At 40.7% G+C, this 11756-nt stretch overlaps 1 protein-coding gene across 2 annotated transcripts; it reads right to left on the reverse strand.

Moving 5' to 3' along the window:
- Positions 1-784: 784 nt before the first annotated feature.
- On the reverse strand, positions 785-10390 carry LOC308103529 (uncharacterized protein). Of its 2 annotated transcripts, none has more exons than XM_080453534.1 (4): positions 10263-10390; positions 5501-5621; positions 5151-5286; positions 785-3929 (listed from the first exon to the last, which is right to left on the reverse strand). In XM_080453534.1, the coding sequence occupies exons 2-4, from the start codon at positions 5603-5605 to the stop codon at positions 3871-3873; spliced, it is 300 nt and encodes a 99-aa protein (XP_080309660.1). In that variant the 5' UTR covers positions 5606-5621; positions 10263-10390; the 3' UTR covers positions 785-3870. The 2 variants fall into 2 exon arrangements, with proteins under 2 accessions (XP_080309660.1, XP_080309661.1); XM_080453535.1 differs by having other exon boundaries at positions 5501-5656; positions 10263-10339.
- Between the last annotated feature and the right edge of the window lie 1366 nt (positions 10391-11756).

Here is an 11756-nt window from a genome sequence, read left to right on the forward strand (position 1 = left end):
TTGTCACGGGGGGGATGTCACTATAAATTAGAGTGATCAGTCACTGCCTGTGTATATAGCACCTGATGAAGCCAACGCGGCGAAACGCGTCGTGCTAATAAAGCCTAAAAATGAAGCATTAACTGAGTCTTGAGTCCATCATCATTGGGAGTGTGCGGTTCCTTCCAAAGAGAAGCAGAGGGAAGGTTTATTTCTTTTCATATATATATAGATATAGATATAGATATAGATATAGATATAGATAGATATATAGATATATATATATATAGATATATATCTCTGCTGTAACCAGAAACCAGCTAACTCCAAAATGTAAATTTTTCAGGAAATGGCCAAAACAAAACAAAAAGTTTTAGGAGGTTTTGTTCATCGTTGATAAGAACAGCTGAATGGACCTCCAAGCTCACAATGAGGTTGGAGGTCAAAGGTGGAGCCTGGAGTCAGCAAAACCAGCTAACTCCACCCCTCTTTGGTGGATCCAATGGAGTTAGCTGGTTTTGTCAGAAGCGCTTTTTAATACTTTTCATTGGTTCAACATTGTTTTAATCAACACACAGACGTAAAGGGTGTTCAATAGCACTGATTTATGAGGGAAAAAAACGCAAAAGCGGAAAAATTTAGTTAAGTGGTTTCTGCCAGACAGCAACAACAACACTGTTCATGTCTTTATATTTACAAATACAAAATAATACAAATATGAACCCGCTGTTATTTTTCACAAATTGCAACCTCATTATGAACATTGAAGCATGAGGGGAAAAAAGAAAAACGTGTACAAATTCAATAACGGTTTGATTAATCTTTATTTACACAATCCTTATAGCAGTTTGTGTGGATCTATTGGAGACTTCATGTCAAAACAGTTCAGTTAAGGGACATACCGTGGGATTATGCATATTTCACATCTATCTGTCATGTTCAGTGGAAGGAAATTAATAACAAAGATAAAGTGTATAGCATTAAACTTTACAGTGAAATACAGTGCCCAATACCACATGACATCACATGATTATCTGAGCAGAACAAACTTTAAAGACAATTAAATGATACAGAACAATTAGTTGCAACAGTGACAGGTGATCCAGCTGTTGTAACGCCTCATAACGAACTGACACCACTTCTAAATGACTTCACTGAGCAACAAATGTCTCATTTGATAACTTGATTACTCTGTACTCGCATCTCATCTTTGTGCACACTCTTCCTCACATCGTTAAAGGGATAGTTCACCCCCAAAATGTTTTTCTTTTTTTTCCTATCGATTACTCACCCCATGGAGACTTGAATTCATGGATTATTTTCTTCTTTTTGTCGCATTCCTAAGCCAATAATTTGATGACCGGCGGTGGCTCCGGTAGGAGACACAAAGTGTCAACTTTGAGTCTCCTACCGGATACATTAGCATCTTTCCGCCGGTCATCAAATTATTGGCTCAGGAATGCGACAAAAACAAAGAAATCTCCATGAATTCATGGCTCCATGGGGTGTGTAATTGATAGAAAATAAGTACTTTTTTGGGTGAACTATCACTTTAAAGGTTCAGGTTAAAACTACAGTTGATTAAAAACATGGCAGACTTGTAAGCAACATAGCTGCACCAAACAAAATAATAATGTGTGTGTTAGGTTGTCATAGGCATAGATATAGAAACCTAGATACCTCATTGGCCTCTGCAGTTCGTTGGAGCGACCTGTATCGTATGGTGGCCGCCATATTAGAGGGGGCACGGGCACTGGCCAATCACAGCGTGTCGACTACTGGCCAATCACAGCGCGTCTTTTCCAGGACTTGTCAGAATCTAGTTGTCCCGCCCCCACCTGCCTCTGATTGGCCTACCGAACGCCCCCTTCTGTGACGCACGCGGAAGTTTCCAGCTTGCCCCCCCGGAAGCCGAAGCGCGTCAGGGCCGGCCGCTGCTATAAGCAATATAAGCGTTCGCTTAGGGCCACAACCACTAGGGGGGCCACATCAAAAAATATTAAAAATATATTGTAATTATGTCATGTATCTCATATCCAACAACTAGCGTTATTATTTTAATATTCAATAAAAAATTGTGTAAAAAAATTATCTCATGACATAATGATTTTATAATGGAGGTGTTTGGGGGGGGGCACCAAAAAAAATCTTGCTTAGGGTCACGAAAACCTGCGCCTGCGATACAGACGCCTCAGAGCCAGAGGAGCTTTATATGTCTATGGTCATAGGTGGTGTCCAGAGCCAAGGGCATACCAATGTGCAAGCATGATAGACAGCATTGACACACCTAAAATCTAACAAACCCATTATTGATTTGATTAGATGCAGCGGTGTTGCTTACATCACTGTGTAGTGTATTATAAAGTCAGCCTTACGCAGCTGTGTTGCTTACATCACTGTGTAGGCCTACTATAAGGTCAGTGTTATGCAGCCTGCCATGTTTTTACCCTGCTGTAGTTTTTAACCTGAAGTGGAAAACAAACTACTTAATCAGCCTAGGGTTTCATTTCCCTTTAAGTGGAAGGAGCTAAGTGAGGGACGCAAGGATGGAAAAATAACGTTTGGGAATCTGGTATAATTCTGTATGTAATCTCCAACATATCCTCCAAAAGTATAACCTGTCTTCCTCCAAATGATTTGTCTGGAATTATAATGAATGCGGTGATTTACTGAATATACCTACAGTGACTTTAAAGTCCCCCTTTAGATACATTCTAAAGTGTGTAAAAAATACTCTGCTATGGTTAACATGGTTTCTTTTAATATGATTATCATGGTTTTCCGTCATTAAAAAGTAAAAAGCAAAACTGAAAAGGGACTAGAAGCACATCCACTCTTTCTCCCTCATTGAGAAATCCTGGATCTGAATATTCAAATATGAAAATATCTCAGGCATCGCGCCGCGCCGTGCCCCCCAACCGATGCACAAAGCAAAGTGGTTTCAGGGATCAGCCAATAGCAAATGTGCATATTGAACCATGATAGGATTGTGAGGAAGTTACGGAGAAGCTCCACCTCCAGCATCAGAATGTTAAATGGTTAAAAAACTAAGTTGTGCCTCAAGAGTTTTTGAGTGGAGTGGAGTGGACTTTAAATCAAAACAAAACATTTCAAACAAGTAAAAAACGATGTAATCAACTATAAACCATATACTAAATGTACTAAGATAAATATGTAATGAATTACAGCCTGCAGTTAACAAAGGTTCTTGGGGAATCGGTTCCATTCAAGCTCGAGACACAAGACAGTTCAGAGGGATTGTTATGGGTAATTCATATTCCTTTAAAACATGGGTCTTCAACAGGGGGTCCGGGAACCCAAGGAGGTCCTCAGACTAATGCAGAGGGGCAACCAAATGGTTGTGTGATACTGTAGGAACATTTAATGTTTTGTTTTTCCCCCAAAAAAATATGTGTGAAAATACACATTAATATACCTTACAGTACTTGAGTACATTTAGTTACTTTCCACCTCTGAGTGCGCTCACTGCTTAGTCTCTCTCTCAGCTAAGGTGCTTTGCCTGATAAATGTTGAAGACCCTTGTTTTAAAACATTTCCAGTGAAATACAAAATGCTAAATACAAAATCACCAAGCCCCATTTGAATGTATCTACGTTGTACCTACAGTGAGCTTTGTCACTAAAGCTTGGCACATTAGAGCTATTTCAAAACAATCATAACATATTGACTGCTTCCCCCTGTGGTGTGGAGGTCTACCAATAGTCCCACTTCCTGTCGGACGAGAGGGAGGGACCTTCTCCTAGCCCCGCCTCATGCTGCTGTCCATCACACAGATTCACTGGCTTGGAATAGTGGGAGGGACCAGCCCTGTCAATCAGTCTAAAACCCTGCCCCTCAACATTTCCACTGGCTCCTCCTCCTCTGCTGCAATCAGTCTGAAACCCCGCCCCTCAACGGTTCCACTGGCTCCTCCTCCTCGGCAGGCAGGTCTGGACAGAACAAAGGAAGTGATGTCATTGTTCACACAGAATTGACGCACCGCTGTTAGCCGTCCGTATTTTAAACTAACTTGTGATTGGACACTGATCAACCCTGCTTTAGCAGACTAAAGCCTACAGGGTGCAGGTCAATAACAACAAAAAGATGTCGGGCGCTCGGGTGGCGCAGTGTTAAAGTGCCTGCCCACCATCGCAGAGGTTGTGGGTTCGAACCCACCGCGTTGCATCCAGTTTGTTTTGCACCTCCAATTAATTCACGGAGAGCAATAGCACACACTTTGTCCACTGTGCATGTCACCAGAAATGACGGAATCGCCTGGATAAATGATGTTAAAGCATAACAGACTGTCGATGTAAACAAACCGCAGAGATCTGTGGTAAAAAAGTAAAATAAAAAACCTAGATCCAACACAACATACAGTGGGTGGATCTAACAGTGTTTACCAAACACTGGGTTGGGACCCATTTTTGGGGGGTCGCGAGTAAATCTCCCTTTTTTCGTGACCTACTTTCTTATTATTATTATAAAAAATTTAAATTGCTCATGAATTAAAAGCATTTCAAAAATAAAATAATGTCATGAATAAAAAAACAAAGAAAATCCCATGGATAGAAAAATAGATGACAACTTTTAAGAAGTAGCTAAAATAGCCGATTGTCGTGATGCGATGCTTTGTGAGCTTGTTGATCGGCTATTTTCACTCGGTACCCAGCTAAAAGATTTGGGAACCACTGGTCCAACGTTCAGAACTCAGAAGCTGAGCCACAGTGAGGATAAAACACAGGTTTGTCCTGTTAATTTAACTCTGAGAGTGAACAGATGGTACCATTCGTACAAATGGATAAATTAACACTGTGTGTCTTTGAATTCAATTAATCTCAATTTAATTGTGTTTGTGTGTGTGTCAGCGCGCGCAGGTGTGTTCGTGCATACTGTATCGTTGCTGTCCAGCAGAAACCAACTAACTCCATTTTTCCACTTTTCCACTTTCTTTTCCAAAAATATTGAACCAATGAAAAGTATTAAAAAGCGCTTCTGACAAAACCAGCTAAGTCCATTGGATCCTCAAACGTTCTGCTAAACCAGCTAACTCCACCAAAGGGGGGTGGAGTTAGCTGGTTCCTGCCGGACAGCAGAGATATGTTTGTATGTATGTGTATATTGTGGATTGACAGGTCATGTCCTGTCAAATGATAATAATAGATAAATACCTGCCGCCTGAGGCTGGTGGTCTCCGGGGTCGTTGTTGTCATGACAACAGACGTGTTCTGGGGGCCAGCGCAGTTCCCCGCTCTCCACCTCTCCTCCCTCACTGAGGTCCACCACGATGGAGGGGGTGAAGATATTCTGTAACAGGTCATAGAAATAATCCACTTAATCACTTAACGGTAGGGAATAAGTGATATTCCTTTGTTAAAATAAGTGTTAAATAGCTCTATAGTGTGATAGTAATCATTGCTATAGAGTGTTTGTTCAGTAACAGTGTTAAATAGCTCTATATTGTGATAGTAATCATTGCTAGGGAGTGTTTGTCCAGTAACAGGGGTGCATGTAATTCCACCTGAAAGGGGATCCTCTTCTCTCCCGAGGCTACGCCAATGCCGAAGTCCCCTCCAATGCTGAAGTCCCCTCCGGACGAATCACAGCTCTTCATCACCTCTGTCATCACGTCCAATCAGAGCCTAGAGAGATGGTACATGGCAGTCACTCCATTAAACTATTAGAGGTGGAACATCAAGCAGTCAAGACATTGTTCAAGGCACTGCAGCATGCCACCAGAGAAAGATTTGTACAATAAATGAATAAATGAAATAAACCAGTTCAGCTTAAAAACTACAGCAGACTAGTAAACAACACAGCTGCACCAAACAAATTAATAATGAGTGTGTTTAATTTTCCATAGCTGTGTCCAAGAGCCAATAGAGCACCGAAGTCCTGACGTCACTGCCAGTAGAGGGCGCTTTCCGCAGGTTCATGGCTTTACTTTTTGTATTGATATCCTCATTGGGGAATCTTAGATCGCTTCATATAAGAACTGTGTTCCAAAAATAAACACACCACCCTGGAGTTTTTACTCATATGGATATGAAGCATCGACTGAAGGTGTAAATGTACACATTTACCCAAAGAGTAACACAATATAAACACTAGAAACGAGTCAAACAACCCAAAGACTACATTTCCCATGAACGCGGCTGCTGTGGGGACAGTGATTTCAGACCCGGAAGTAGTAGTTCTTAAGACTTTTAAGGCAGAATTAATTCCATGTTCGCCAGAAACAGGCTGTATCAAATATGAATGAATATCATAAACAATGCAGAGCCACCCCCCTGACAAAAACGCCAGGGTGGTGTGTTTACGTTTGGAACACAGTTCTTATATGACGTGATCTAAGATTCCCAAATGGGGATTTCAACACAAAAAATAAAGCCATGAACCCGTGGAACACGCCCATTATTAATTTGATTAGCTGCAGCTGTGTTGCTTACATCACTGTGTAGGCCTACTATAAGGTCAGTGTGATGCAGGCTGCCTTGTTTTTACCCTGCTGTAGTTTTTAACCTTAAGTGGAAAACAAACTACAAAATCAGCCTAGGATTTCATGCCCAGCCGTATATACTTGGTACGACATGTTGTGAGCTAGATATTTTTGAATGAAAAAAAAAAAAAAACTTTTTGATAAATGTTGACAGTTTGACCCAAATACAGACACCATGGTTAATGTGGTTGAATACATTTTTAATTATATTGTTAAGTGGTGATATTATCAAACACATAAGACAGTCTACATTTCCCAAAAGGAAAATCGTATATTTAATTCAGTCTAACGAGAAGCAGGGATAAAAACATATCCCCACACCGGCCATAAAAACTAATTACCAGGAGGGGGATATCAAAAGTAGAAGGATGGATTTACCCCATCCCCCCAGCAAATCCAACACTGCTAGGCATCATACTTTAACCCATTGAAACCGCTTGTACATCTGCTATTTTTGAACATTTTTGACAACTCTTGAAAGTGTTGAAAAAATGGTTGTATTTTGTCTCCCTGCTCTTCTATTGAGACGTTAGATCCTGTGTCTAGGTGAGACATGACCTTTGACACAATGTTTCTGGTTTGACACAAAATTTGACCTGATGGTTTAGATTCATTTATCCCCTGAGCAAGCAGGCAGGCTCTATTAGCACAATGGCACGTGCGCAGGAAACCCGGGTTCAAAGCCGGGGTATAAGCGGAAAGTTACATAGTGCAGCTTTAATTAACAAAATTATGAAATTATGAATTAAGAACTGGCTTTTACAGGTTTTACAGATTGTTGTGAACTGCAGCTGCACTGTGTGCCCTAAGTGTACAGACCAATTATTTGTTTACCAACATTGAGACTGGATGCACAGGTGATTGTTTCATGCAATCAATTCTCAACCTGTTGTTTCGGGGCGCGCTGGTTTCAGCACACCCCAACCCCCTCTTGTGTGTTGGCTAGTGAGGCTCGTCCTAGCGAGACCTGATAGAATGGCTTTCCTTTGCAACCAGTATGACGCTTGCAACCAGTATGACGCCGTCTGTTAAGGGGTCTATTGAATGATATAGAAAACATGTAACATGTAAACACCAACGTAAACACCAACGTGTACACACAAATGTAACAAGTTGATCTAATCGTTTGGATGGTCGTAAGTGTACACACATAGCCAACACATCTTTAGCAATACGTCATTAATGCCACACATCGTATCAATAATAGCCAGAGAATGTCGCTTTCCACTGCCCTGTGTCTCATGTACTCATGTTTTGAGCCAAGAAAGGGTCAGTAGAACCTGTAAGTTCTCTAAACATGATCACACTCGGCTAAAGAAATCCAGCTATTTCTGCACTGCAGCCCTCTGTATTGCATCATACTTAAATGTTGAAATCACATTCCTCAGCCTGTGTTCAGGCCTGCAGAGTTACACACATTATAGTAATATTACATGTAATATCTGTTTTCCATAACAATTACTATAGTGTTTGCTCAGTAACAGTGTTAAACAGCTCTGTATTGTGATAGTAATCATTGCTATACTGTTGGTTCAGTAACAGGGGTCTCCTTGTCTCTCCAATAAATAAACAGAAAATGCATTTTCAGGTCAGGATATCAAAATTATCCAATCAGGATAGAGAACTCAGACAGGATACAGATTAAACAAGTGAAATTGGAGCTTGGAAGTGATGACACAAAGAAATGAGCAGACACAATTGGAACTGTAGAGACAACTGGAACTGAAACTCTCTTCTGATTGGCTGTAATTTTGCCACGAACCTGAACATTTATTTTCTGTCTAGCAGGAGAGACATGGGGACTCCTGTTACTGAACAAACACTGATTACTATTACAATACAGAGCTTTAACATTTTAACTAAACACTTTTTGTTTTAACCAAAAATTATCACTCACTCATTAATTTAGACCTATTTGGTGTTTACCTTCTACCACTTTCTCAGAAGCACTTAATGGTCTGACTATTTACCGTGTCATTTGCAGAATTTAGCTAACAACAGTGTGTGGACTCTTATTTAAATGTTTAAACTTTATTCTGAGAAAGCAGCATAGAGAAAAAACTGTACATACAAACTGAGGCATTATTATTTCCCTAATTTATAAATGAACTATATTTTTGGGGAACTGGGAAGATGTGTTATCCAGGTTTAACTATAAGAAACTGCTTCTATTCCACTGAACTAAACATCTACTGTAAACATCCACAAGTCACACACACACACACACACACACACACACACACACACACACACGCACACACGCACGCACACACACACACACACACACACACACACACACACACACACACACACACACACACACACACACACACACACACACACACACACACACCACCACCAACATGAAACGCACGTACACAAATTGTGTGTGTGTGTGTGTGTGTGTGTGTGTGTGTGTGTGTGTGTGTGTGTGTGTGTGTGTGTGTGTGCGTGCGTGCGTGCGTGCGTGCGTGCGTGCGTGCGTGCGTGCGTGCGTGTGTTATAGGCCTACTGTATGTAAAACTATTCAAATGTCCATACACTGTGTGTGTATGACATCAGAAGTCATACACACACAGATCACATGACAGCTGAGGGATTTTACAGATGATAAGCAGAAGAAGAAGAAAAAGAGGATAAATAAATAATAAATAATAAATAATAAATAATAAATAATAAATAATAAATAATAAATAATAAATAATAAATAATAAATAATAAATTTATTTAATAAACTGATCTGTGATCAGTGTCTCCTGTGTGGGAAACCAAACTCCTACCGCTCATTCAATGCCATCATAATATGGCTAAACAGATTAGTGTTCATGTATTTTTTGGAACATACAGTATATGTATGGTCCTATATGTTGAATTGGTCTGCCAGACCGTTCCAGTCTACACCAGGCTATATAATCTGAGTCAGAATGGAGTGTGTGGCATGACCTGGCACGGTCCAGACCTGCTTACATCACAGCACCTCTGGGTCCTAGCGCTTCTGACCTCCATCTACACATCCTCATATTCACTACCACCCTCAGTGTCCATTTAAAGGAGTAGTTCACTCCAAAAAGTGCTTTCTTTCATATCAAATACACACCCGCATGAAGCCGTGAATTCATGGAGATTTTTTTTTGTTTCTTGTCACATTCGTGACCCAATAATTTGATGACCGGGTCATTGGTCAATAGGAGACCAGAGACTCTGCCGGTCATCAAATTATTGGCTTAAGAATGAGACAAAAATAAAATAAATCAAGGCTCCATGGGGTGTGTAATTGATAGAAAATGAATAATTTTTTGGTGAACTACTCGTTTAAGTGATATGTGTTATAGTAGCCATTGAGCTTTTTAGTAAACTGGAAATACACATATTCAGGTCAACTCAGGATACCAATTGTATAAGATAACATTGTCTGATTACTAAATAGCTGGAGAGACAGGGTGACCCTGCCTGTTACTGAACAAACACTCTATAGTAATGATTACTATCACAATATAGAGCTATTTAACACTGTTACTGAACAAACTATAGTAATGATTACTGTCACAATATAGAGCTATTTAACACTTATTTTACAGTAACTTTAACTCTGAGTGTTTGTACAATATCAGAGTTACAAATTAGATGACAGAGATTACATTTCAAATATTTTAAAAAGATTTCATAGAATCTCTAAGAGCTCATTTGTTCCTTGGAAGTCACTCTCAACAGCCTATCAATGGAGATAGTTCAAATTATTCAAATTATAATTCATGTGAATAAACTAGACAAAATGTGTTCATACCTGAGTCGCTGATAATCCTTTTCCGTGCAGGACAGATAGAGAGAGAGAGACACAGAGACAGATGGGGTTGTTTGTCTGAATCAACGGGCTGAATGTGCTGGAGAACTAGACACACCTGTACACCACATGAGAGAGAGAGAGAGAGGAGAGAGAGAGGAGGGTGGGGGAATGCAATTGTGTGTGTGTGTGTGTGTGTGTGTGTGTGTGTGTGTGTGTGTGTGTGTGTGTGTGTGTGTGTGTGTGTGTGTGTGTGCGTGTGCGTGTGCGCGTGTGTGTGCGCACATGCATGAGAGAGAGGGAGGGTGAGAGAGTGACAGAGAGAGAGACAGACAGAGAGAGAGAGAGACACACAGATAGACTCACATAGAGAGAGAGAGAGAGAGAGAGAGAGAGAGGGGGGAGAGGGAAACAAAGAGAGAGAGAGAGAGAGCACACTAGCCTGCAATTTGGCAGTTATGAAAATTGCCACCATTATTTGAATGATAATAACAATGTAACAATGTAACCAGCCAGTACTGTTGGCAAGATCCTATAAACACGCGTGCGTGCGTGCGTGCGTGCGTGCGTGCGTGCGTGCGTGCGTGCGTGCGTGCGTGCGTGTGTGTGCGTGTTGTGTGTGCGTGCACGTGCGATGGCATGATGTCACTGTAGCTAAAGGAATGAACCACATGAGCATCTTAGCAATGTTGACTCTGACGTTTGTCTTTACTGACAAAATGTACTGTTTGGCTTCAATAATATAGTAATAATAAGAAAAATTTGGTATTCATAATTAATTTGACCATTATTCTAGCTACATTTCATAAAAATGAATCCAAATGTAGTCATTCCATACCTTCTTTCACTGTATTTGAGATTGAAGCCAAGCAGTACATTAAAACAATGTATGACTCAAAAAATAAGAAAGCTGCAAGAACTGTCCTTTTGTGTTCACTCTTTAATGTTTTCTGTGAGTAAATCCCCCTGGCTCTGATGTTGTTGTATTGATGTATTAATAACTCCTTTGTGTGTGTTGGTTGTTTGTGTTTGTATTGTATTGTATTGTATGTCATGATTGTTATAAATAAAGATTTGTGAAAGAACAAAAAAAAAACGAACAAAAAAAGAGCATCCTAGCATCCCTGTTCTGTGGCAAAGACAGAGTGGAGGGCCAAAAGGAACAGACCTAGTAGCCCCTAGGGGGCCCCGAACAACTAAGTTATAGGGTTTAACTGGTTAATGGGGAGGCTGGGCCGGGGAGAAGACTTTGCCTCGGGGGCAAAGTGTGGATGTTCGACCCATCACAGAAAGGGGATCTCCCCCAAACTCTGTAGCACATAACATGGGTCACTGGTCAGTCATTGATAGTACAGACTGTCAACCTTGCTGGCCCCTCGCCAGCACAGAAGTAAACCCATGGGGGATACAGACAGGCCGCCCACACCAGACCACCCTGACAGGCCATTCACACTGCACACTATAAATGTAACAATAACTATAACTATAAACCATTGT

Source organism: Gymnoscopelus braueri (assembly GCF_963280865.1).
Source record: "Gymnoscopelus braueri genome assembly, chromosome: 16".
Classification (NCBI taxonomy): Eukaryota; Metazoa; Chordata; class Actinopteri; order Myctophiformes; family Myctophidae; genus Gymnoscopelus; species Gymnoscopelus braueri.

Bases quoted from the DNA above. Each gene is read 5' to 3' on its own strand.
- LOC308103529 (XM_080453534.1), bottom strand. From the start codon at position 5,605: ATGACAGAGGTGATGAAGAGCTGTGATTCGTCCGGAGGGGACTTCAGC. The intron at 5,287-5,500 runs GTGGAATTACAT...GACCTGTTACAG, and splicing joins AGAAGAGGATCCCCTTTCAG to AATATCTTCACCCCCTCCAT. The intron at 3,930-5,150 runs GTATTTATCTAT...TGTTCTGTCCAG, and splicing joins CCACCAGCCTCAGGCGGCAG to ACCTGCCTGCCGAGGAGGAG.